The following is a 26,965-nucleotide window of genomic DNA, read 5'->3' on the forward strand; positions in this document are numbered from 1 at the left end:
CTTAGGTCAATAGAAGATGTTTAAAAAAAAGAAAGAAAGTCTTACACGCAAATTAATAAGAAATACCAGAAAAAGAACAAAAACTGAAAACGAACCGGCGTATATTTAACTTGTGTTTTGGCTATGTCGATAGAGGAGACGTATGCATGGAGGTTTCTAAAATTTGGAGACCACGAGTTCATCACGACTCACTTGGTTGTGCAGTACCAAGAGTTATGGATTTTCAGTTTTTCATGTTAGAATTAAAGGGGAGGTTGAAGATGAAAGAGTAGAAGTACTTGGTTAAAAATTATTGTTAAAGGTGTATTTTTGTGGGTTATTAAAAAAAAAAAGGAAAAACAATCTACTTTTAATTATAAATAATTGGGCTTGGGACTGAGTGTAATTTATTGGGGGCTCAACTGAAAATCATTGCCAGAAGTGAGAAAAAAAAATTAAGTTGTAAATTTTAAGGTTCTTTTCTCATTATCGTTATTATTATTTTATTTATTTAAGGCAAGCAATAACTTAAATCTTAAGAAAGACTCTTTATCATTTTAGGAACACTTTCTTAAAATTAGGATAACAGTAAAAAGTAGAAAAATATATATTTCAATATAATAATAAAAAAATAATTTTTAATGTAATAAAATATGTGTTTTTGTATTTTAACCATATCCTCGCTTTATTAAAGTAAGCATGCTCTCACTTAAGAAAGACTTTCTCTCTCTCTTTACACGCACACACATAATAGTTTCTTGGTCGGAATTTGAAAATACAGAAAAATCCGGAAAAATATTAAACCGGAAAAAAAAATTGAAGGGATCGATCGCTACTTATGGAAGCAGAGAGATCCTATCATCGAACTGCTGAAAAAGATGATGTAAGACTATTAGTCACACCTCATTTGGTATCGTCCTGTTTCTTTCAAACTTCTTCATGGGCATGCATGTGTGTGTTTATAAGGAAGGTTCTTAATCAAGCTTATATGTAATTACTTTGATGCATTTATAAGACTTTCATATCTTAAAAATATTATATACATTTTGGAGTACATGATGATACAAAAATTGACGGCTTTTGAAGGAAGGGTAAGTCCCTAACGTTTAAGCTAATGGAAACTCCATTGAACTCAAAATATTAGTGTTCTTGATTTATTTAGGTTAAGCTGTATGGGGTTCTTGATTTTGAAGAATTCAAGAACATGATGCTGCTTTCAAAATCTTGATTCATTTTTCTGTAAATATAAGATTCTGATGAAGTTTGAGGGTTCCTGCGATCAGCTTTCAACTCATCGTCGGGTCAAATTTTTGTTGCTTTTAGTTTCCCAATTAATTTCTTTCTCAATATGATGGGTTCCTGCGATACTCAAAATATTAGTATCGTCCTGTTTCTTTTAACTTCCAACGTGTTGGTAATTTTACAAAAAGAACTAAACTTCATTGCCAATGCACTATTTATTACATAAAATTTGTGAAAAAAAATTAGTATGCCTGAAAAATGTGTCCGAATTGAGTGTCTGAATGCGTAAAATCAAAACGATGTCGATTAATACATTTTCATAACGCCAAGAGACGAGACTCTGAGAGGGTTGAGAGCCGGAGAGAAGAGACTAAGGCCGGGCACGTCTTTGCACTTACATATTTCGTCTCATTAACATCGATAATTATTATATTAGCCTTTAACTTTATTTTTTTATATAAATTTAAGGATAACTAAGTAATTTAATTAAACGAATTTCAAATGAGTGGACCGTATTTAATTCGTTTATAACTTATTTATTAAATGAATCCTAAACGAATAATCAATATTATCAAACCTAAATTCAATTTGTTTAATTAGCAAATTGAATTAAATTCACCATTTGATTAAGCTAATCAATATTTTTAAATCCAAACTTATTTAATTCGTATAGAATTAATCGAATAAATGAATCATGACCCATATTTTCAATTCTATATACAACTATTTTTAAAATTCACAGTACTTTTAAAAATAAATTTTACTAAATATTTAACAGGGGATTGCCACTTTTCCCCCTACAGTAATTAACATATATCATTTACCCCCTATTATTTTTATAATGACCAAAAACCCCCCTGACAGTATAAGTTTACAATATTACCCTTATTTTTAATTACTCTTTTATTTACATTTATTATAAATTAAATAAATTATACGAATAGAAACTAAATAAAAAAATTAAGTATTAAAAACAAGAAATATATGTTTTGATATGAGCAAAAAAATTAATAATAAATTTTTTTCTTGTAATTATTTATTTTGTGAACATTTTCTTATAATAAATATTTTGTAATATTTTAAAATTAAATGTAAAAATTATAGGCAAAATATTTTATTATTTATCTTATAATAAATTTTTATTTGTCATTCAAATTTTCTTATAATAATTTTTTTATCATTTTATAATAACTTTCTTATATATTTATTATAAGAAAATTTTCGCAAAATAAATAAGTACAAGAAAAAATTTTATTGTTAATTTTTTCTCATATCAAAACATATATTTCTTATTTTTAATGCTTGATTTTTTATTTAGTTTTTATTCATGTGATTTATTTAATTTATAATAAACATAAATAAAAGAGTAGTTAAAAATAAGGATAATATTGTAAACTTATGTTATCATGGGGTTTTTGGCCATTATAAAAACAGTAGGGAGAAAAATAATATATGTTGATTACCGTAGGAGAAAAATTGACAATCTCTCAATATTTAACTGATTGTTATTTCTTTAGCATAGTTTTTTTTTTTTTTGGTTTTGACCACGAGATATCCTGGGGAGGGCCCCAACTGTGGGAGGCACCTTTAAGCCCGTACCACAACCCAGACTAGAAGTCCCCGCTCGAACCGAGAGGCACATGTTCTCCCAACAAAAGCGACTTCTCAGCGACTCGAACTAGGAAGCAAACACAATCAAACCACTTAAGGAGACTCCATTGACAGTGGAACCAACACTTTGTTGGTTTTCTATAGCATAGTTAATTTTAATTATTTTAAAAATTACATAATTACCAAATCCCTTAAAAAAGCCGTGGGGGAAATTTTTTTGGGCATTAACCGAAAATAACAGATTGAAGCAGGGGTTTTCCGTAATTACAAGAAAATTTATAATGCAATTTAACAATGTCGGTGGGTCAATAGATAATAAATGTTTCCTAAAATGAACTAAAAAATTATTGCATACAACAAAGATAATCCACTAAAACGCGACGCATGTAACTAAAATATTGAGATGATGATCATATCTCATTATTTTATTTAATTTTCAGACAGTCCGAAAAATGTAACCACGTAATCTGACAGGTCGGAGAGACAAAAGATAGATAGATTTTGCTTTCGCCCAAAGACGGAGATAGAGAAAGCAAGGAAAAGAGAAAATCTTTTTCATATTTGTTGTCTCTAGATTGTAATTTCCGGGTTTTGATTGGTGGATGAGAACAATGGTGGGCTCAAAAGCCACTGATCACGGTCCTCATCAAAAGGACGGCCATGATGACGATGATATTGAGCCTTCTTCTGGGCTTGCTTGCTCGATTTGTCTCGATTTGGTATCTGAGAACGGTATCAGATCCAGAGCTAAACTTCAATGTGGACATGAATTTCATTTGGGTAAGTCATGAACTTGTTTATATTATTTCGCTTCTTAATTTTGGAAACCTTTGGGTATTTTTTTTGTAACTATTCGGATGGTTGAATGTATCTTAAAACTTAGATTTACATTTCTAATTGCCCATCTAATGAAGTTTTAGTTCACTACTGGTATAATTTGGTGGAAATGAAATCTTAATCAAATAGTTCTATTTATGTACATTTGGTTATATCAATCGGTGAGCATTAATTTGAGTAAAATTGGGATCTTCTGAAGTTGCTTATTATGTTATTGTGAGATGTCATACTTTTTTCCAAATGGTCTGGTCATGTCTGCAAATGGTATGAATTGATGGTAAATATGGAAAACTGTTTTGTGTTAGGAATGTGAAAGTATTTGTGTGACTACTGTTTCTGTGCTCTTGATACTTTGGATGATTCGCAATCGGTTGATCATTGGTTTACTATTCTGGTGTACAATTTTATCCTCGTTTAATGTACAAGCTTATGCCTCAAAGAAACCTTTTTTTAGCTGATGGAAACAGAATCAGGGTTTTTTAAGTGTTACACATATAAAATGTTTTGGCATAATCTCCGGTGAGGAAGGATCCTAGTTGTAATGAGTGTGGTGAGATGGATAGACTGTTGGGAAATCGGAAATAGATTAGAATTAAATTGGTCCACGTGAGTAGTTGAGATAGAATTGAAGGCCAAAAGTCAAAAATGCAGTTGGTCTAGAGAAGTAGAGACGATATTATAGTTGGAAAAAGATCCTTGTGACACTGTCAAGACAATTGGTGACACTGCATTTCATTCATAAAATTTTACTTAAGGTGTATTCTGATGCAGCTTGCAGACACGCTTTCCTTTAGTTTAAGGAAATGTTTAACTTTTCAATTTCGGTTTTACATATAATTTACCGACCAATGTTCAGGAAAGTGCTAAATTGTTTAGATTGCACCATGATGTTGCAGTTTTTCCTCAAATGATGCATCTATATGCCTTATGGTGCATATGTGTCTAACTAGTATTTCCCTTTTATTACCATCAGTGATGCCCATTTGTTGCTGTATACTATCCTCTGTTATGCAGATTGTATTGGTTCAGCATTTAACATGAAGGGAGCAATGCAATGCCCAAACTGCCGGAGGATTGAGAAAGGTCAATGGCTGTATGCAAATGGTTCTACACGTTCACTCCCTGAACTTAGTATGGAGGACTGGATTCCTGATGAGGATTTCTATGATCTAAGTTATTCTGAAATGGTAACCACAATTCAGAGAATTCCTTGTTCGTCTCCACTAGTTTTATGTTCTCTGTTTAAGACATGAATTATTCTGCTTTTGCATTCAGTACAGGCTGATCTCAACTCTGAAGTGTTTCTTTTCACTGTCATATGTGCAGCAGATCTAAGTCATTAGATTTTCTATATTTGTCATAACTCCTATCCTCTTGTCTTATATTTTTCCTTTAGTTATGTTCGTGCATTTCTATATGTCATTTACTAACAAGCACTAATAATGACTTTGAAAAATGCAAACAGAATGATATATGTGAAGGTCTCAGATAATCTGTAATTTTGATTTGCAGCCGTTTAGAGTTCACTGGTGCCCTTTTGGTGAATTTGCACAACTTGGTTCATCATTTGAGTAAGCAAGACCTCCATATAGCTTTTCTTTTATATCGTGATTTTTTATTGCTACAGTTGTTGAGTTGTATACTCTGTTATTTTCAAGATCATTATCAACTTTGATGAATACACTAGTATAATGAAAACAATTGAGCTGCAGTATGGAAGCAGTTTTAATTATGGAATGTGGATTAAGTAGTTTCTTTAAAACATTGCAGCTTGTCTTTGGGATGGTTCTCAATTGGTATTGATTTTGTCTATTATCTTATTTTGTACCACTCTTTTTGTATTAAGCAACTTATCTTGCTTCTTACAGAATAAGGTTTTCTAATATTTATTGGAGATTGTTTTCAAGAAGAAAACTTGATGCCTTTACTTGTTTCTTGAATCTTCATCAACTAGTGTTGCCAAAAACTTTTTTTTACATAAGAAACAGAGCAAATTTGTTTAAATTGAGTTGACCAGCAGTCAACCAAAGAGAGACCTACTAAAAATATTACAGTAAACAAATACAAAATTTTGCCAAAACCATGTGACTTTCATTTCTTAACAACATCAGTTGATGCAGTCTCTGACATGTTAATCCTTTATTTCTTTCAGGGAAGTGGAACCTCCATCAACCACATGTAAGCTACCTTTTGTTATATTGTTTTCTTAATAAGAATGTTTGAGCCACCCTATGTAACACTACAGTGAAACATCTTATCCTTGTAGATCATGACCTACGGGGACACAATGCCATATTCTCATCATCTATGGCTCATTCGTATGTTGCGTATGTAGGACCAGCTCCACTGACCACCTCCAGATCTAGCAATAATGTTGATGATCGACACATAAATCCTCACTGGAATGTCCTGTCGGGGCAAAATGAGATTTTTACTCCCCATGCTTTTCCTGCTGTTAATCTACAGTATACCAGTTGGGGCCGTCAGCCCCCGCCTTTCTCCATATCCACTGGCCAAATGAATGTTGCTGAACCAACTTCTACTCCACATGCAACACTGAGATCTTCTCATGGTGAATCTGATGCTGCACCAATTCCAAGATCTTTCCTCCATCCACTTGTCTTTGATCATGGGTAAGCTGTAAGCTATGAGGTGCTTGAATGCCTTCTGTTTTTTTTTTTTTAAATCATTTTACCTCAGCTGTCTTTAGGAAACATTGCTCGTTTCTTCATTTCTCCCATTTTTTAATCCTCACATTTTATTCTCCTTCAGTCACCAATTTGATTAAATTATTTGATTTCTTATATCAATACGGATTATTTATAACAGATGCACTGTTATACTTTTGAAAGTGTCACTTCTATAAATAGAGAGAATCATATGTGACACTTCACTTATTAACCACAGAGGATTACCGAGCTGCACATGGTGCATGTTTTTTTTCTTCAGTTGCACAAATTTAGGAACAAAATTCTCGTTTCATTAATTACAATAATTTGACAGAAAAAGTGTTCTCCAGGTTCATTAATACTTGTTGACCTAGAATACTTATCAGAACTACCACCTACTTTCTGCAGGTCTGGTCCTAGAGCTGGTAACTCATTTGTCTCAGTTTTTCCTCGTCGTCCAGGAAGTGGTGCTCTGACCCGTGAAAGGATCCATGCCTTCCATCATCGCCAGTCATCCAGCAATTCACCAGGCTTGCCAACAACTGTAGTCCCTGGTCTAAGGAGATTTGATAGTCCAAGGAGCTTGCCAGCAGCGGTGCCAGCACCCCCACAACATGATCAAAATGGTGGCTTCTACATCCTTCCTCCGAGTTCACCTGGCCATACTGTACATGAAGCAGAGAATCCATCGCCGAATCATTTTCATGTATGGGAAAGAGAGCGGTCATACCCTTCACCATCTGTCTCTAGGGACTCAAATTGGGGATCATTTCATCAAACTACTAGTGGCTCTGATATGGGCAACGGGTTAGGCGGCTTTTGGCATAGGCACTCATCTTAAGAGATTCCTATAAAAGTTGGTAGCCAGAAAATTAACTAAGTGGATCTGAACTCATGACTGGACATGAAGTTGCATATGTGAATTTAGAAACTCTTTTTTGTAAATTTTGGTGCACTGGCCTAAACTAGTGTTAATTTCTGTATATTTTGGGAAAATTGCCCTGGCTTGTGGGCCCTGGAACTGAAGTTTTTGTCAGTCATGTGATGGTGTGATGGTACTTGTATGCTCTTATAAATTTCTTTTTGTGCCTGAAAGTATGGCGTGGAAAGTTCAATATTTGACTATTGAGTGTGTTCCGAGGAGTTTTGTTGTACAAAAACTAGAGAAGAAAAATTATAAGGGTAAATATTTACGGATCACATTGTGTTCTACACTTCATCAAAAATATATTAAACTTTTTTTCTCTTCCCACCATTCACATGAAATTTATAAAATATATTATTTTTTCACTTTTCTGTTGACACTATTTTGAGGATTTTACAGAATATTGACAAAATGATTATTTTGTCCTTGAATGTAAAAAGATTATTTAATCCTATCTAAGTGTAAAAAAAAAAATTAGAGTTTACTATGTAACTATTGGGACCAATAACGACGACAAAATTAGCTATATAAACTCATCAAATCTACTAATTTAAAGATATAAAATCACCAAAATAAGCACTCCAACTAATTTGTAGCTCATTTACAATTTAAATCAAGAATCCTTGCTCATAATCCATTCTGAATAAGATATCTTCAATAACAATAACAAATATTTAACAATAATAAATCACAACCAAAACAGTCAAAGTTACCCAAAATACATTCAAATTAACTATAAAATCAGTTATGGGAAACTTAGAGCTTATAGTTTGTTTCCATCAATCCAGAAAATACATTCCAAAAGTATCCAAAAAACCAACTAGTAAATACTTTTTCCATTTAGGAGCAAAGTAGTTATTTTATCATATTTTGTTAAATCCTCTAATAGTGTTAATGGAAAAGTGAAATAGTAAGATGCTTTGTAAACTTAAGTGAAAAACTGCAAAAGATAAGAGCTTGCTCAGTATTGTTTTTCAATATGTATTTTCATGATACAAAAATGAGAATGAAAATGATATTTTACAGTTGTTGTATTATGAATTTCAATACATGTCTGGCATTAATTTTTGTGTCTTTGGTATTAATTTTTGTATCTTGTACTTAATAACTACAGTGAGTATGTGTTCAATAATTTTATTTTCAGAAACATTTCTTTACTAACATACAACTTATAATTACCATTAAAAGGGTAGTATATGGAAAAATAATATAAGATTGATTGGTTTAATCTTTTTAAATAAAAATTAATTTTTTAGATAAAAATATATTTATCATAAACTAGTTAGCATGGAATTTTAAAATAGCTAGTATATCTTCAATAAGTTAGCATAATAAAAATGTCATAATTTGAGTAAAGTTGCCCTAAATTGAATCTTTTTCAGATTCATTCAAATTGATCATCACTTGTAATCGTCTAAATTAATGTTTGCAAGTCACCATCTTTAACATGTTATAAACTATTCCTTGGTTTGTAACACAATATGGTCAGACATACTTCCAAACACAAAAATATTCCACAGCACTCACCCACGTGCTCTGAAGAAAATAAAATACAAATATTCAAATAATATGCTGGACTTGAGATAACGATCCAATTTTTCCACTTAGAAGAAATTTTTTAAGAGAATAAAAAATAAAAAAATAAATATCTTTATGTAGATCTATAGATAGTAGTTCAAATCTACATAAACAATGATTTTATAATTTTTTTAAAAATTAAAAGAAATAGAAAAAATAAAAGAAGAAAAAATTATTTGGAATGTGCTGGAATAGAGTGATTTTCTCTATTGAGAGTTGAGAGCAAATGTTAGATGAATCCCAAAAAAAATATGTTGTGGATGAAAGAAAAGAGTGAAAAAAATATTAATTGAAGATTTTGATACTGGAATGAGAGACGAAAAAGACTGTCTGGAAGTGAGAGAGTAGAAAGAAAGAAAGAAAGTAGATAGTGCAATTATTTCTCGGATAACGTGGATGAGCTTATTTTATAAAATATTTTATAATTTATTTTGTAGAATACGTTTATTAATTTGTTTTCTCGACTTATTTTTTTTAATTAAAAAAACTTATTTTCTCAGTTACGACTGTTAGGGATGGCAATGGGGAGGGGACCAATCTCCCCGTACCCATCCCCGATATTTTGCGTATGTCCCTGTCCCCTCTCCGTCTCCGTCAGAATTACTTGAGAGAATCCAAATCCCCTCTCTGAATAATAACAGGGGATCCCCGAGGGTCCTCGATCCCCGAATAACTAATATATTTTTTTATTTTCGATATTGAGTTAATCATATTAAAATAAAAAATTTAAATAAAAGTAAAGTTCGAAATATATCTTACATTAATATCCATTACAAAAGTCACATACATTAAATTAGTAAGTAACGTAGCATGCAAGAGATACAAACTTCTTTTACAAACTATCATGAACAAATTAATAGTCTAATACAAAATTGTTACAAATAAAATCGAATTTAGATTCAAAATTAACTTTTTCAATGGTGGCGTGGACACTTTATAAATGTGGTCTATTCCCTTTACAATACAATAGTTAAATCGGAGCAAATTAAGAGCAAATATTATATTAGATTAAATTAGATATTAAAATTGTGATTCGCTGTGGGCAATTATGACATTTAAAAATAAATAAAAAATAGATTTAAGTTTAAAATATTTAAAGAATATTAAAATTAAAAAAATTTGGGCTAATAGAATCTACTCGGTCTTTTTAATGTCCTAAATAAAAATTTAAGACTTTAATTAGTTAATTAGGCCTAAAAGTTTAATAATATAAATATTTTGATATTTTTTATTTTTACCAATATTTACAATTTTATAATTTATTTACTAGTAATTTTAAAAAAATTAAAATAAAATTAAAAATTAAAATGGGGAAATAGGTAGGGGATGGGGATTCCCCCTCATCCCCGTCCCCTTCCCAAATAAGAAATTGGGTAAAAAAAATTTCTCGTTCCTTCCCCGAATAAGAAATTGGATATGAAATTATCCCCATACCCTCTCCGAATGAAAAAAATCTCTGAAAATACCCGTTTCCGTGGAGATTTTTGCCAGCCCTAATGACTGTCAAGTGAATACTGTTTTACATATTCTATAATTCATATTTTGGAAACGACCCATCAAAAGGGTATCGCATTATAAGTTCGAAAACAAAAATGAAAACAGATGTTGTGAAACAGGGTCCAGCTCACGGTACTCCATTTTATCCGTACATAAGTTGGCCATTAGATCTAATATGGAAGTTGTTTTAATGGTTAGGATGTACTTTGTTTGGTTTTTAACATTGATGTCCCTATTTTTTACTGTAAAAATAAAAAGTCAAAAACTTTAAAATTTCACACACAACTTTGAATTGTTTAAAATTTTTCCCTTGATCAGTTGACTTAACTGTTAAAATTAACGATGATGTAAGGAAAATAACCAGTAAAAAAATTATAATACAATATATATATTGGAAACAACATAATATCTATTTAGTAATGTAAATATGTAATAAAAAATTAAATTTAACAATAATATTAATATATGAAAAAATAATAATAATGTCAAAAAATTCATAATAATAAACTGTGATCTAGGATCCAAGTGTAAATAATAGAAGCATATGGGACTTGTAAGTTAAATTTTTAAAGCTTCTAAATTTTTTAATTGTTAGTAAATAAGAGGGACTGTGCTATCAATCGCCAAAAACATGGTGCACACAAGGCACTCTAGCTTTGTTCTATAAAACAATATCGAACATCACTTAAACACCTAAATATTTTGATGTATTTTTTTTTTTATAAATTGCAAAATAATGATTGGTGGATTTTTGTCCAATATATAAAAACCTGCAAACAATACAAATTCTTTTCAATGGAAAATTGGACATTGTTCTTAAGAAAATTATAGAAATCAATAGCTAATTAAAAAAGAAAACTTTATTGATCATGGTACTGTAATTGTAAAATTTGATTCTCACAGTGGAGTGGATCGCAAGAAGGTAAGGAATCTAATTCAAAAAGAAAAATGCAATCCTTTATGTAAATGGATCTTTGCCTACTGATAGTCATGACCATAAGAAGGACCTGAGAAATTTTTCTCGAGTGCGAAATCTTCGTCTGAACTTAGGCTTCTTCCCTTCAGGAACTGTGAATACCAATGTGCGGAGAGCTTAGGGTACCTTTTCAAATCTGGATCATCTCGGTCAACATAGTACAGGCCATAGCTTGATTCATAGCCGTCCATCAACTCGAATACATCCAAGAAGGACCACATAAAGTAACCTCTTATATTTGATCCATTTCTTCCATTTTTTTTCAAGAATAAAAAGCAAACACTGAAAAGTTAGATCATGCAGGCCAATGAAATGATCATGGACTTTGTAAAAGCTCAGCATTTATATAACGCCAACAGTCAAAATAATTCAATAACACACTACTTTTCTATTAAAATATTTTGAATCAAATGCGTATAATAAGCTCTTTCTTGCTCTCTACAACATCTACAAAGACAATAAGCCGTCTACATTGGCACAAAAATAAGCATACCTCACAGCATCAAGCACACTTCCAATATATGCATGCAAATATTTAACCCTGGATATATCTTTCAATGATGAACGGCGTGGGGTGTTCTGACCTGTTAAAAATCATGTGATGATAAAACAAAATAAATGAGAAAATAGAAAAATGAATGAAACAAGTTTTGACCATATCATATTAATGTCGCATCTGCTTAATTCCCCCCACACCAACACCTCTTCCCCCTCTGTAAATCACTCTAAAGAGAGAGAGAGAGAGAACCATTTTCATGAATGTACATAGGAGGATTGCCATAGAGTTGCTTAAAATGCTCCAGCACTCTTTGCAGGCCCAAGGGTTGTATTGGAAACTGAGTCAAACAAAGAAAATTAGGAATGTAGTGAACTAAATCAAGAAAATTAAACAAATTCTCTAATTATGTACTTAAAGTCCCACCTCATTTGATGATGCAGTATCCAGGTTAACTGCCACAATCAGTTAATTGTTTTAGTTTTTTAATTAGGCAGAAAATAACCTAAACAAAATGACTTGCCAACTTGGTAAAATGACTTTACCAATCTTGACTCAATGACTATATAACAAGGCAGTAAGAATATGAGGACCACTATCCAGAAATTCAAGATTGAAACTAAGCCACAGATGTGTTTGATTAAGTGAACTTGATCGAGTCAAAGAGGTATAATTCAAGTAAAATTCACCCAATTATCAGCAAAGCAAGACTAATGTTATGTAGAGAACGTACAAAAGATCTCTGTTGCTGAGTCTGCATTCCAGTCTCTGAGTTTTTTATTCAGACTGCTAGGATTATCCTTGACGTAAACTATGTAGTAGTTTATCACTCCAAGGAAGTCAGCTGAACCTTTAACCTGTTTAGATTCACGATCACTAAAGGCTGGAAGTCTTGAGCCCACATTTTGTTTCATTATTTTGGGATAGTCTCCATACACTAATGGATTTGCCATCCTGCAATTCAGTACATACACAAATATCAGTTACAGCTGAAATTTAAGCCCAACAGAGAACCCAAGACATATAGATTCTTATCATACCAGCCAATTAAGAAATCATAGTATCTTTGGGTTGCAATTGCATCCTCCGTTGAGTTTGTTAGAGGGAGAAGCCCAAATGCAAAGATATTTACACCTATGTAGCCACGCTGCTTGTCCTGCATCACACCATGTGTGTATATGACTTTTTTTAAAATTAATCATTGATATGCATTTTGAGAAAAACAAATAATACACATGTATCTCAATTTTGAGGGAAAAAAATGCACATCCAGTCATTTTTATATCCATCCAGTAATATTTTATCACATATATACTTTTTATTTAGAGTTGACCAATGATGCATAATAGAGAGAAAAAACCATGTCAAACACGTGATATACATATATCGGTATCATGGTCCTATACAAAATTTTCTCCTTAAATTTTGTATATATAGCATTGTTGTTAATTATTTAAGTTACACTCTCATGTCTCTGAATTCAACTAGTGTTTACATTTTAAATTAGAGTGGAATCATGGGATTGGGAGTGTAAAGTGAGAGTAGGAATAATTTGTTTGCATACATTGGAAATTTGGAATGTTGTAAGGTTTGAATCAGAATTCAGTTTATGTATTTATATTGTCTTAGACTAGGAGTAAATAGTTTCAAATTATAGTTTTACCCTTATTTAAAGAACGATAATTTTCAGTTACAAAATTAATAAAAATATATTTGAAAAATAAAATATTTATTTTATTATATTTATAAATTAATAATAATTTATTAATATTCTTAATTATGTTAATCATATTTTATTAATTTTAATTTTAATTATATAAATTAAAAATTATTGATAAGAGCATCACAAATAAAATATTATTATTAATAATATAGTACAAAATTAATATTTTCTAAGAAATTTAACTTAGAATCAATACAAATTATTATTTTTAACTAAATATAATAATATTATATTTCAATAAGTTTAATAATAATATTATTATTAAATGTAATTTATAAAATAATATAATAATGTTATTTAAATAAATATGATATTATTTATTTTTTTATTAAATATAATTATATTAAATTTAATAAAATAAGGGTAAAAAAAGAAAGAGGTGAGAAATAATTCCCACTCAAAAAATGGGTGAGGCTCACGGAGTGGGATTTGTAAGTAAATGTTAGGATGCGAGGAATTCACACTCTCACTCACTCCAGTAAGTAAAAATAACAAATTTTTTTGAATTAAAAATTTGACACAAATTTTGAATTGTGATTATTTCATTTTTCTTAGACATAACTGTAATGAACCATATAGATTTAATAAGATACTGTCCGCTTTGGGTTAAATCCTCAAGGATTTGTTCTTATAATGTCCATATATACTCTCAAAACACATCTTGTCAATTAAGTCATGAATCACCCCTTTATACGCATTAGAATTCTCCCATACCCAAGCAACGTGTGATACTACAACGACAAAAATTGACGCGTAAGAAACTAATGTGTAGAGACAATTTCAAATTTAACAACAAAGACAACATAAATGTTTGATGCTGAAAGCCAAATACTTCTTGTTGAACTCAATGTAAATAATTGAAAGAACAAATGATTGGTTGAATCATACTCTAGATGGAGTACCGAAACACATGATTTGAATTTTTTTTTTGGATATTACCTGATACTTCTTTCTATACAGTCTGGCAACCGATGCATGTGCTAACAAGACATGATGAACTGTTATGTATGGCTCAGTGGATGAGTTGCCTCGAGAGCAATGGTTGATTGAAGAACATCGTTGAGGTGGTGCAATTCCATAGTCATAACCTAAATTTGCAAATGCATTTGGCTCATTCACAGTTGTCCAATATGAAACCCTGTCGCCAAACTGCCTGAAGCATACATCTGCATAAGCTGTGAAGTCTTTCCTGCATTCGAGTGTTGATAAAATTGATGAATAAACATTCATTGAAATCGATCAAGACGCTATGGTGAAATCGGTAGACACACTGCTCTTAGGAAGCAGTGCTAGAGCATCTCGGTTCAAGTCCGATTGGCAGCATAGTACCTTTAAAAAGATTATTAAAAAAAAAGTGTTTTAGGGAATTTAACTTATGATTTCCATTCTTAATATTTAAGATATTTTCGCTTATATATGTATATATCTCTCCAGCTTTGGAGTGTGTATTAACGCGTATAATCTTTTTCGGTGGTTTCAATTGGAATTACAATTTATTTAATAACCTTCTTAGTCGATGACTTGGTTTTTTTCAACTAAGCACAAGGGTAAGCTAAAACCACAGAGAGTTGAGAATATACACAATGGTTCTATTGATCCATCCGCCATACTCATCTTCCAGTGCCTGAGGAAGATCAAAATGGTGTAATGTAACATGCGGTTGGATTCCTGCTTGATGAAAACAAAAGTGGTATATGGGTGAAAAGAGGGAAAGAGGAAGTACTTTCCTTAAATATACGCAAAGAAATTGAATTACTGTCAGTAGTCATGAAAAACCGGAGCTAACCATAGCTGATTAGCTCATTTATGAGGTTGTTGTAGTACTGTAAACCCTTCGGATTGACAGGTCCTCTTCCATCTGAACAGAGAAGATGAAAGAAAATGAGGATAATCTGTGAGCCAGGAGTCAGAGATTGCATAATTCTTATAAGGTTCATAAAAAGTCACAAAATCTTATCATACTTGGAATTAGTCTAGACCATGAGATGGAAAATCTATAGGCATCTAGCCCTGTGTCCGCCATGAGCTTCACATCTTCCTACAAAAAAGTACATGGGATCGTAGAGGTGTCATCGAGCTACAAGATGCTATGTTTTGCATGTACAGTAAGATCAACCGACGGTTGGTTGTTTATTGTTATATAACCGTTTCAATTAGTATCAACAGACAAAAATGAGGGCGAACTGTAATTGAATTTTACTTAAGCTGTATCACGATTAAAGCACGATGTATCCACCTTGTATTTATGATACCCATCGCATGCTATGTCTCCAGTGCCATGTACGTTCCCTGAAAATTTTGAAGAGAAAAATTATTAGGGATGAAGCTATGATATCTAATATTATCTCATAAACAAGCATCTCTTCCATGAACTCTCTTTAATTTAGGTGCCAACCTCTGGGCATTTACCCTCAGCATATATAAATCATGATCATAACAAGGAGCGATGATTCAGATGCACTAAGGTAGATTGAGTTCTTGCATAAAAGGATAAAAAAACAAAAAATAAAATAGAAGAAAATAAAAGAAAAAAATTATTACTCAAAAGTCAAACTATAAGTGGCAAACTAAGGTGTTTGGCAAAACCGTAAGCACACCCCATATTTAATCTGAAAGAACAGAACTGACCGGCATGTGCAAACGTATCCCAAATGCTAGGAGTCCTTCCATCTTCATTTGCTGCCCCCTCTACCTGTTACATGTTACATATCGTGAGAAATATGATGTGTATGTTCTTTTTCTAATATCGATAACTTTATGATGATAGATACATGGTCATCTAATTAGGCCTTTTTTTTTTTCTTTTTTTTTGAAGAAACAAATAAATAATAATAACAACCAAAACTGTAAGCTCAAAATAGATCGAATAGCTAAGTAGTATTAGTAGCAGTAGTAGAATTAGTTGTTGACCTGATAAGCTGAAGTGCTAGCACCAAAAAGGAAGCCAGGTGGGAAGTCATTTTTGCTATATTCAACAGCAGTAAGTGCTGATGTTGCCAAATTAAGCAGATACATTAGCAAGAAAGAGAGCCTCAACATCATGTGAAGTTGTGAACGGACAGAATAAGCGAGCGGTTGTTGATGTTGTTTATTTTATTTGTGAGTTTAGTGGTATACAGCTCTCCTTAATCCTTATAAAGAAAACTCAAGCTCACTAACCCCTAAACCTGTCACAGTCACAAAGCCGTGCATGACCAATCATCCATTTTTAAATTGTACCGCGCAAGCTTATTTTGACGTGTGTGTTTTGTTTGTCAGGCACCGCAAAATTTCAGTGGGCCTGAAGATGCTTCATTTCACTGTACGATTGTTTATTCCAATTTTGATTTGTGATTGTGATTTGTGATTGTGATTTGTGATTGTGATTCCTTAGAATCATGCGTTCGATTTGTCGAATAGAGCCTGTCCGTCGTCCCTTCTGACGTACCTCCGAAGTCCAGAAGAGACCACAAGAGAAGATCGATCTTACTAGGCCCCCGTCTTCTTTTGACTTTTTGTGTAATGCGTACTATCTCGATGAGATACAGACGTTATAACAATATCAACCATTAAATTTGGACCTGTCTGAAGAGAACAATCCTAACTTGGTCTTCTCAACAGCGACTGCAATTGCAGAGTCTCTCTGTTTTCTAAAGACTTACCGAATGTGTTCGTAATCATAACAATCGGTATTAGACATTTACAACATTGGCTTACCACTTATTCCACAGCTGTGGTTGCCGTCAGCGATCTTGGCGACCAATGAGAATATTTTTCTTGCCAGACTTGCTACTGTGTCGAGCATGCTCGGTCGTGTCATTAATACATAGTAGAGACTGTTGGGGAAATATCAGTTTTTTAAATTTTTTATAAAATATTTTTAAAATCGCTCTCATATAATATATAAGAATTTATAATCTAGAAATCGTACCTTAAAAATTCAATTTAGATTTTTTCGCTGAAGTGATTTAGGCTTCCAGATCACGATCTGTCACCACCACGCCTATTAGATCACGATCTGTCACCACCATGCTTGTTAAATCACGAACTGTCACCAATGATCTTTCAGGTTATGACTCAGGTTTGATCTGCACTTGACGTGTGGGCGCCTTTATCACTACCAAAGTAACTATCACGAGAAAATTTTTCTCTCAACAATAGAGAGAAAAATCTTTTTCTCTGATCTATATAAAGTGGCTGCTCTCATTTTCTTTAGAGAAAATAAGCCTTTTTATATCTCGCTTTAGTGAAATCTCTAGGCTTCAAATCATAAAAAAAAAACTCACTTTACTTGTTTTTTCTATAGGGGACTTATCTTGTAAAATAATATAAGGCCCCTTACACACAAGCTAATTAAATGGAGCCTCCCACTAAATGATATATTTAGGTTTTTAACCCAAATATATAGTTATCTTGCTTATTAAATCTAGTAGTGGCACAGTCAATTAAATGAGCTAACTCGGGGATTATTTGGGAACATACAATAGTGGCTACAATAATTAGGCATGTAATTAAACTAGCCCAATTATTTAATTCCAAATCTACTCCACTAAAAGATTGGAACTGACTTCCATAATTGTATGCTCGAATAATAATTCGTCCCAAGCCACATTGATTTCTTTACTACACAATCCTTTGTACCACATCGTTAATTAAATTGCAATATCAACTGTCTAATCAATTTAATAACATCTTATTCCTTGATACTTACTGGTTTTCTCTAATGATCATTTTCAACATACTAAATATGTTGACACACTCTGGCCAGAGAATTTTATGATCAAGTGCCGAAAACCCATCAAGAGATGTGTTGTACAAATTCTATATTGTTAATCTATAACTTCAATACTCATAAATGCTCCCACCAAGATACCGGATAATCTTGACCACAATTGTGTGTCGTGCCTATTAGTAACTCAAATAGAATAACAATTACAATCATGAAATCATAATTAACTAAAGATTAAGATTACAGTAAAATCAATGCCTATGAGATTTAATAAGTCTGACAGTTATTTCAAGGTTAATTAAATCTCATATGTGATCCTGTTCAATGTAGTTGTACTACATCAATAAATTCATATATGATTAAGATAAATCATTAAATGAATTTACTACAATCTAAACATAAATAGAGCGCCCAACTTTATTTATCAACTGCAAACTAAATTTATTTAATCATAAGATAATTTGTGATTATGTCTTCTGTGAATCCATATGATAATCACATAAATACATATAATATAATTAAACGGACCTTTTTCAATATATATTTATACAATTAAAAATATCTCAAATATTTTATTAATCAAAAAATAAATTAATATGCTTTAAAAGAACATAAAATCCCAACTGAGACACCATCAGTTCTTTTCAGCCGAAAGTTTGTAACATATTGTTACAGAAGCAACCATTAGTAATCATTGAATAATTATTACTAACTTTTATGGATCATAATCCTGTAGCTATTATTCAGTTTGGTTCGCTTAAGGAGATAAGGTTACTCCTCCCAGAACCGAATTAAAAGAAAATAATAAGAGCAGTGCAATCCTTTATTAATTTACATACATCTGAATTATCAGCCTACTGAAAGTATTGACCATAAGGAAGAGTTGATAAATTTTTCTCAAGTTTGAAAGCTTCATTCACTGATCGCACACTTCTTCCCTTCAAGAACCGTGAATACCAATGCGCAGAGAGCTTAGGATATCTCTTCAAACCCGGGTCATCCCGATCCACATAGTATAGGCCGTAGCTCCATTCATAGCCACCAAGCAACTCAAACAGGTCCAAGAAGGACCATGTAAAGTACCCTCTTGTATTTGATTCATTTCTTTAATCATTTCAATAATAAAAAAAAATGTATAGTAGTTAGATAATTCAAGGAAAAATGTAAACAGGCAAAAATTTTGGACTTTGTAAAAGCTCAACATATAGAAACAAAACACCAACAGTCATAATACACTACTTTTCTGTTAAAATATTTTGAGTCAAATGCATGTAAGCTCCTTTATGCCCTCTCGAACATCTACTACAATGACATTAAAATCTCCATATTGGCACATAATAGGCATACCTCACAGCATCAAGCATACTTCCAATGTATGCTTGCAAATATTTAACCCTGGCTGCATCTTCCAATGATGAACTGCTTGGGGTGACCTGACCTGGTAAAAATCATTTGATGATCAAACAAAATGAGTTAGAAAAGAGAAAGGAAATAAAAATTGAATTAAACAACTATTTGACCATATCATATTAATGCCGCATTCACAGCACAAATCTTATTGGGGCAAAAACTACAAATGGTTCATGAGAATAGTGTCTGTTGAAAGGTTATTAGTTCGATTTTTGATCATTTCTTAGGCTAGCTCCACACAGTTCAAATGCACGATTTCATGTAAAATTAGACACTACAACATCCTGTGGCATGCTTATATGAAAGATGCTCACTAGCGCAATTAATGATCAATAAATATGGTGTTTGGTGATTTCAGCTGTTTGCTGGTTTAACTGTTACTTTGCAAATGCCTTATCAATAACTACAGCAAAAAATGAGCTTGTAACCATTTGGAGTCGTTATTTTATTTTATTTTTAGGACCATTTTTTTTATGGTTTTTTTCTTCCATTCTTAATAGCAAAAGCTAGCTCCAGCAGGCTCATATGCAAATGTACTGATTATAGTTATTTCATCATCTTTGAAATAACAGACAGATCAGAGAGAGAGAGAGAGAGAGAGAGAGACCATTTTCATGAACGTAAATAGGGGGATTGCCATAAACTTTCTTAAAATACTCCAGCACTTGTTGCAGACCCCAGGGCTCTATAGGAAACTAAGTCAAACAAAGCCAATTAGGAATATAGTGAACTAGCTCGTGTTAAATAAATGCTTTAATTATTTGTTTCAATCCCACCTCATTTGCTGATGCAGTATCCAGATTTACTGCCACAATCAGTTAAATGTTTTAGTCTCTAAATTAAACCAAAAAGAGGAATAAAAAATGACTTACCTACTTGGTCAAAATGAGTTGTCCAGTCCTGGCAATGAAAAATATGTAGCAAGACAGTAACTACATGAAGAGAAACATGTGGAAATTGAAAATAAGGCATGAATGCATCTGAATCAGAAAACTGAAGCTCGGTTAGGTATTGCTTTCTAATAGCTTTAAAGTATTCGGTAACCGCTTACAATATAGCTTGGAAGTTAAAGGTGATTTTACCAATGCTATTTGATGAAAAACTTATTTTACTTTTACTATTTTTGTCAAAATTGTCATTTAAGAGTCATATTTACCAAACACCATCTACTTTTATGTCACAACTAGAGCTTCCATTTCAAAGCTACAGTGGTAAGGTAAAGTACCACAATATCAAACACAGCCTAAATCTTGTCAACGGGTAATCACTTTATATAAATTTAGCCACTGCTCAGCAAAGCAAAGATTAATCTTATGTTGAGAACATACAGAAAATCTCTGCTGCTGTGTCTGCATTCCAATCTCTGAGTTCCTGCTTCAGACTGCTAGGATTGTCCTTGATGTAACCAGAGTTGTAGTTGTTAACTCCTAGAAAGTCAGCTGAACCTTTAACCTGTTTGGATTCAAGGTAGGTGAAGAGTGGAAGTCTCGAGCCCACATTTTTCTTCATTATGTTGGGATAGTCTCCATACACTAATGGATTTGCAATCCTGAAATTCAGTACAGACACAAATATTGATCACTAGTGAAATATATCGTCAATTTAGTGGAAACTGAGTTGAGATGTTTAACATACAACAAATTCCCCCTGAAATATCAACAAAATAATTTAATTAAGGTGCAAAAAAATTGGAGGGAGAAAAGAAATGCAGAAGACTATCAGAATACTGACAGAGAGATCTTAGGTACTCTTCGTGAATGGAGAAGGAAAAAAATCCATAAAATTTGAGAAAAGCTGATTAGCTTTATACCAGTGCGAGTGACATGCACTTAATAGAAGCCCCCCCCAAAAAAAACAAATGACGTAGAACTCAAGGCATATGATTACCACGATGAAATACTTGGTAGAGACAAATGTTATATTCTATTATTATCATACCACCCAACTAGGAAATCATTATATCTTTGAGTTGCAATTGCATCTTCTGTTGAGTTTGTTAGAGGGAGAAGCCCATATGTAAAGATACTCATTCCTATATAGCCATGCTGCTTGTCCTGCATCATCAGGCATTGCTGTTAATATTTGTTTTTCTTAGACTAGGCAGAAATTGACACCTAAGAAGTAATGTGTAGCCACAAGATTTGAAATTTCATCACAAAAACAACTGTTACAAATGTTTGATGCTGAAGCCAAATACTTCTTTTTGAACTCAATATAAATAACTAAAAGAACAAACAATTGACTGAGTCATACTCTCTAGATGGAATACTGAAGCACATGATGGAGAAAAATTTGGCTATTACCTGATAATTCTTTCTATACAATCTTGCAACTGATGCATGTGCTAACAAAACATGATGAACTGCCATGTATGGCTCAGTGGATGAGTTGCCCTTACGGCAGTTTTTGAACGGAGGAGAACATCGTTTAGGTGGTGCAATTCCTATGTCATAACCTAACAATGCAAATGCATTTGGCTCATTCACGGTAGTCCAATATGAAACCCTATCTCCAAACTCTCTAAAGCATACGTTTGCATAAGCTGTGAAGTCTTGCCTGCATGGAAATAGTTATCATTAACTCTCTTTCAACTTGGTTATTTAACCAAGCATAAAAAGGAAACTAAAACCAAAAGAGTTAAACATATACACAATCGTTTGATTGATCCATCCTCCATACTCATCTTCCAGTGCCTGAGGAAGATCATAATGGTGTAATGTAACATGCGGTTGAATTCCTGCTTGATCAAAACGAAGTGATGAATTGGAGGAAAGGAGGGAAAGTGGAAGTTCTTAACATTTTTTTTTTAAATATATGCGAACCATATCATTCAAATTGTATTTCTAACATCAGTGATGAAAAAGTGGTCCTCACCATGGCTGATTAGTTCATTTATGAGGCTGTTGTAATATTGTAAACCCTTTGGATTGACAGGTCCCCTTCCATCTGATTAGAAAGAGAAGAAGGGGCGGGGGGGGTGGAAGAGTGATAAATAATCCATCAGGATAATTTGTGAGAAAATGGTCAGAAACTGCATATTCTTGTTTGGTTGACAAAAGCCACAATATTTGATCATACTTGGAATTAGTCTTGACCATGAGATAGAAAATCTATAGGCGTCTAAGCCTGTGTCCGCCATGAGTTTCACATCTTCCTGCACAAAAGCACATGAACTTAGTTAGAAAGGAATCATCAAGCTACAAGATGGAATGTGCTGCAAATAAAGTGAAATAAACCAACAGTTGGTTGGTTACGGTTATATAATCATTTGAATTAGTATCAATAGACAAAAATGAGAATGAACTGTGATTGAGTTTGACTTAAAAAGTTGTATGTGAAGAGTCATCATGATTAAGAACGACGTATCCACCTTGTACTTATGATACCCATCGCTTGCTATGTCTCCATTGTCATGTACATTCCCTGAAAAATTTTGAGGAAAACTCAACTGTTAGGATATACATTCGATAGATATAGATAAAAATTAAATAAAATAATGACAAAATTATAAGGAGTTATATTTGACAGACAAAGGCAGGCATCTTCTCTCCTGTTCTCTATAATTTCAATGAGACAGACAAAGACAGGTATCTTCTCTCCTGTTCTCTATAATTTCAATGACAACCTAAACGGGTAAAAGTGAAAAAGAAACAACAAATTCAAGAGTAGATGCATAAATGGAGGCACCCTCTATATAGCAACAAGTCAAACTAACGGGTTTAACGAGAATGTAAAAACCAGACCCAATTTGTAACGTGAAAGTGAAGAAAACTGACCGGCGTGTGTAAACGTATCCCAAATGCTAGGAGCCCTTCCATCTTCATTTGCCGCTCCCTCCACCTACTGTCACGAGAATCTTATCTATTTTCTCTTCATTTTATAACTAATATAATCATAATAGATACAAGACGCAGTGTCTGTTTAACATGCCTCACGTGTAAACTCGAAATATATCAGATAGCTAAGTAAAAGAAGTAGAATCGGTGCACCTGATAGGCTGAGGTGCCAGAACCAAAAATGAAGCCCGGTGGGAAGTCACGTTTGCTATATTCATCAGCCGCTAGTGGTAGGCCTGGTGCTGCCAAATTAAGCAGATTTATTAACAGGAAAACGAGTCTCAACATCATGTCAACGGAGGACGCGGTTCTGCTCTGCTTCATTATGATGCCGGGGAGCCAGAAATGGAACCTGCTCCTGATGAAAACTGTACGCACAATGACAAACATGCGGCTGACCAATCACCCAACTGAACATGTCTTGCTCTTTTACTTTCTCAGAAACTACTGGGACCAGCAGATCGATGTAGGCCCCTCGTCTGTCGTCCACCTGTCATTGAGAATCCTGACAAGTTGTATTTGATTATGCATAAATTGAGTGGGCTCAAATCTGCCATGTTTAATAATGGGATTTTACCACATGGTTTTGTTTGTTAGTGCAAAAAAAGATTCAGACTCCCCTCATTCTTTGATGTTATTCATTGCTTGCAATAATGATATTCACACATAACCGAGCACAGAATGGCTAGTCTTTTATGTTGTTACTAGTTTTGTTTTGTTTTTTTCTTTTTCTTTTTAATTTCAAAATGCCTAGTTTCATTTTGAGTACCCACAAGTTTCTCAGCAGTGAATGCCACTGTGTCCAGGGTCCTTTGTTCCAGCATGTTTACACAACAAGCTTTATGCAAGCAAAAATATGGGTTTATTTACGGTTTAGCTGCAGTGTAGATTCCTCAAGCACAGAGTTACCCAGGCTAGCCGCAACACATTACGGTCGACGGGCTGAGTGACCGTTGTCGCGGCTTTTCCCAAATGGCACTTGCATTATATGTTGTTAGATTTTCCATAAAAATCTAAAGCTTAGACCAGGTCTTCTATTTTTAACACGGGAGAAGCCAATAGTTTCTTTTTTTAAAAAAAAATCTAATTAGCGGCTATCAAATTTTATTTTCAATGATTATCTTCAAGAATGAAAACTAAAATCCCAGATTTTGCATACCATGATTTTATTAATAGGGGCTTAATCACCAATGTTCTCAATACTCCCATCGCATCAAGCTTTTGTTTTACCTAGTTTTACTTTCTTACTTTATAAGAAAAGTGATTTTGATAGTTCTACTACCCTTTGATTCTTTAGGCTTGTGGATGCTAGATGACCATGAAATACCATTCAGCGGCCATGTAGGTCGCTTACATTACCATCCACACCGTGGTCGAAAAATTGTTTTAATCCAAGAGCTTAAATTTTGTGACTAAAATTATGTTTAAAAATTTGGTCTAAATATGTTTACACAAGCTCCCACTGTTCTAAATTCTCCCCTCGCACCACATACATACTTGCAAAGTTGGTTCACAGCTACTGTTGCAGATGAGAAAAACGTCTCTTGCCAGTTTTGCTTCGGATTCAAAAGAAAGGGACTATCTGTAATAAGCACAGGCATATTTCTTTTTCCTTTAATGTACTTACAGGAAGATACTTCCACTAGGATTCGCACTGGCTGGTCAAATTTACCAGTTCGCTGTGAGCATTGTAAAAGGTCCAAATCCAGTAAGAAGAGACAAGGACACTTTCCCACTTCTCCGAAGAAAACAGACAAAAGTGATGGTTAAGCAAAACTATGAACCACTCAGTCCGTGTTGCAGTGAAGTTAAGGTGGTGATATGAGCATATTCACAGAATATGAAGTGCTTGGTCTGAACGCAAATGGCAATATGAGCAATTGAGCATATTCACAATATATGAAGTGATTGGTCCAAACTCAAATTAAGTACACTAATATGTCGGATCCTGATCAATAACACAAGGCAAGAAAACTGATAATGACATGATAACCTACAGTAGAAATGGCTCTATTTACTTGGTAAAGCCTAGTAATCAGAAATCAAGGTCATCAAAATAACCCGTGGTTGATCACACAACTGCAGATAAGTTCCCAATATTCAAGAGATTCTATAAACTTGGAGTTCTAAAATTGTACACTGTAAGTCTATAACTACACCACTGGTATCAAGTTCAGACCTTTTTCAGTTTCTAATAGATATCTACTCAATTCAATCCCCCTACATATTCCATGAATCATCTTCCCCCCCGCCATTTACTGGAACTATGATTCATTCTACATTCAACAACCAGAACACATAAGTCCTAACAATCATATATTATTACTACCAAAAGAAGGAAACAAGGAGAAAAGTTTAAAAGTAAAACGAAATTTGCTAGTCTGACTTGAGGGAAAGAGATTTATAAATTATAATCTTTGGGAACCTCATATCAAAATTGAGCAAAAACCCCATCTGATTTACTATGTTAAGAAGATTTTCTACCATGCGTAAACCAAATATCCAATTAAAACAAAAATGGAAAGAAGAACTAAAGAAATAAAGCTACAATATTGCATGAGATATTGTGTTTCCTATTCAACACCACCAGCCTATGACATTCGTCTAATTCATTGCATCAAGAGTTGTGTGTGCTATTTTATAATCTGCTTGATTCAGCTTTTCAATCTTCATTTGTTAAAGATACGGAAATTATCCACCGATCACTTATTTTTTCACCGTTTTTCAAAAACACACAAATCTTTATTTTTTACGGCGCTCCACCTAAAGTTAACATTTTTTTTCGTTGGTCCACTCTAGTTATAACACCATTAGAACTTTACTGATATCATAAGGGTAAAATTGTCATTTTACAACGATACAGTGGTGGACATGTACAAAACAATATAACTTCCAAGTGGAGTTCAGCAAAAAAAAAATTGTGTATTTTTTAAAAAATACAAAAAAAAACAAGTGATTGATGTATAATTTATCTTTTACATTTGAGGGTAAAAAAATTATTTATACAATATTCTGTTAGTTTTTTTAACGGTCTCTAAACAGAAGTAGACAAGTGAAAAGAAATGTAATTTCAAGTGGGTTAAAAAAAAATATGTATTTTAAAAAAAGCCCGAAAAAACTGGTGATCGGTGGATAATTTTCCTTAAATATATAACTTATGGCAACTGAACTTCAGAGCATTCACGTGCGAAAAAGCATCTCTTTCAAAAATTTCTGCACCCCCTCAATGGAAGCTCACCAGCTAATCTAAAAATCCAATACCTATATTGAATATTATATACATAAATATATATAGAGAAAACTAGTTAACAGATTAAACTATCAATTGTCACACTCAAAACTACTTTCCAGCAACAACTTATTAGGAGGGGAAAGAAATAACTGATAGAAACCTTCAAAACACTAAAAAAACACAGACCTCACTTTTATTTAATAAAACTCAAAATAATATAACTGACTGGTCGTGAAAATTACAAAA

The 26,965-nt window shown here is 32.9% G+C and overlaps 4 protein-coding genes across 6 annotated transcripts; 1 reads left to right on the top strand and 3 right to left on the bottom strand.

Annotated features, from left to right (window-relative positions):
* Positions 1-3,177: 3,177 nt before the first annotated feature.
* On the top strand, positions 3,178-7,455 carry LOC18048847 (E3 ubiquitin-protein ligase RFI2). The gene is made up of 6 exons (XM_006444248.2): positions 3,178-3,612; positions 4,684-4,856; positions 5,182-5,240; positions 5,822-5,847; positions 5,936-6,302; positions 6,747-7,455. The coding sequence occupies exons 1-6, from the start codon at positions 3,435-3,437 to the stop codon at positions 7,177-7,179; spliced, it is 1,236 nt and encodes a 411-aa protein (XP_006444311.1). The 5' UTR covers positions 3,178-3,434; the 3' UTR covers positions 7,180-7,455.
* Positions 7,456-11,316: 3,861 nt separating this feature from the next.
* On the bottom strand, positions 11,317-15,571 carry LOC18048848 (beta-glucosidase 11). The gene is made up of 10 exons (XM_024187968.1): positions 15,496-15,571; positions 15,320-15,391; positions 15,114-15,201; positions 14,473-14,722; positions 12,851-12,966; positions 12,544-12,764; positions 12,237-12,265; positions 12,063-12,150; positions 11,808-11,898; positions 11,317-11,596 (listed from the first exon to the last, which is right to left on the bottom strand). Exons 1-10 carry the CDS (start codon positions 15,554-15,556, stop codon positions 11,317-11,319), a joined length of 1,296 nt encoding a protein of 431 aa, XP_024043736.1. The 5' UTR covers positions 15,557-15,571.
* A 162-nt stretch (positions 15,572-15,733) lies between these two features.
* LOC112100009 (beta-glucosidase 11-like) lies at positions 15,734-16,621 on the bottom strand. The gene is made up of 3 exons (XM_024187574.1): positions 16,444-16,621; positions 16,162-16,225; positions 15,734-15,822 (listed from the first exon to the last, which is right to left on the bottom strand). The coding sequence occupies exons 1-3, from the start codon at positions 16,573-16,575 to the stop codon at positions 15,734-15,736; spliced, it is 285 nt and encodes a 94-aa protein (XP_024043342.1). The 5' UTR covers positions 16,576-16,621.
* A 2,273-nt stretch (positions 16,622-18,894) lies between these two features.
* Positions 18,895-23,877, bottom strand: LOC18048849 (beta-glucosidase 11). 3 transcript variants are annotated; one of them, XM_024187970.1, is made up of 14 exons: positions 23,641-23,877; positions 23,428-23,491; positions 23,022-23,074; positions 22,730-22,805; positions 22,526-22,597; positions 22,301-22,388; positions 21,955-22,207; positions 21,590-21,705; positions 20,980-21,200; positions 20,524-20,583; positions 20,428-20,456; positions 20,259-20,346; positions 19,589-19,679; positions 18,895-19,345 (listed from the first exon to the last, which is right to left on the bottom strand). In XM_024187970.1, exons 1-14 carry the CDS (start codon positions 23,875-23,877, stop codon positions 19,096-19,098), a joined length of 1,698 nt encoding a protein of 565 aa, XP_024043738.1. In that variant the 3' UTR covers positions 18,895-19,095. The 3 variants fall into 3 exon arrangements, with proteins under 3 accessions (XP_024043738.1, XP_006444316.1, XP_024043737.1); XM_006444253.2 differs by lacking the exon at positions 20,524-20,583 and having other exon boundaries at positions 23,641-23,851; XM_024187969.1 differs by lacking the exons at positions 20,259-20,346; positions 20,428-20,456; positions 20,524-20,583 and having other exon boundaries at positions 23,641-23,851.
* Positions 23,878-26,965: the final 3,088 nt, after the last annotated feature.

The sequence above is a fragment of the Citrus clementina genome, unplaced genomic scaffold, assembly GCF_000493195.1.
Source record: "Citrus clementina cultivar Clemenules unplaced genomic scaffold, Citrus_clementina_v1.0 scaffold_3, whole genome shotgun sequence".
NCBI classification, from domain to species: Eukaryota; Viridiplantae; Streptophyta; class Magnoliopsida; order Sapindales; family Rutaceae; genus Citrus; species Citrus x clementina.

Coding starts and splice junctions, on each gene's coding strand:
- LOC18048847 (XM_006444248.2), top strand. CDS start 3,435: ATGAGAACAATGGTGGGCTCAAAAGCCACTGATCACGGTCCTCATCAA. Junction 3,613..4,683: donor TGGACATGAATTTCATTTGG/GTAAGTCATGAA, acceptor TCTGTTATGCAG/ATTGTATTGGTTCAGCATTT. Junction 5,848..5,935: donor GGAACCTCCATCAACCACAT/GTAAGCTACCTT, acceptor TTATCCTTGTAG/ATCATGACCTACGGGGACAC.
- LOC18048848 (XM_024187968.1), bottom strand. CDS start 15,556: ATGGCGGACACAGGGCTAGATGCCTATAGATTTTCCATCTCATGGTCT. Junction 15,392..15,495: donor ATGGTCTAGACTAATTCCAA/GTATGATAAGAT, acceptor TTCTCTGTTCAG/ATGGAAGAGGACCTGTCAAT. Junction 11,597..11,807: donor AGTGTGCTTGATGCTGTGAG/GTATGCTTATTT, acceptor CTAACTTTTCAG/TGTTTGCTTTTTATTCTTGA.
- LOC112100009 (XM_024187574.1), bottom strand. CDS start 16,575: ATGATGTTGAGGCTCTCTTTCTTGCTAATGTATCTGCTTAATTTGGCA. Junction 16,226..16,443: donor CTAGCACTTCAGCTTATCAG/GTCAACAACTAA, acceptor AACATGTAACAG/GTAGAGGGGGCAGCAAATGA. Junction 15,823..16,161: donor GGATACGTTTGCACATGCCG/GTCAGTTCTGTT, acceptor CAAAATTTTCAG/GGAACGTACATGGCACTGGA.
- LOC18048849 (XM_024187970.1), bottom strand. CDS start 23,877: ATGTTTGTCATTGTGCGTACAGTTTTCATCAGGAGCAGGTTCCATTTC. Junction 20,347..20,427: donor ATACTGCATCAGCAAATGAG/GTGGGATTGAAA, acceptor TGTTTGACTTAG/TTTCCTATAGAGCCCTGGGG. Junction 19,346..19,588: donor AGTATGCTTGATGCTGTGAG/GTATGCCTATTA, acceptor AAATGATTAAAG/AAATGAATCAAATACAAGAG.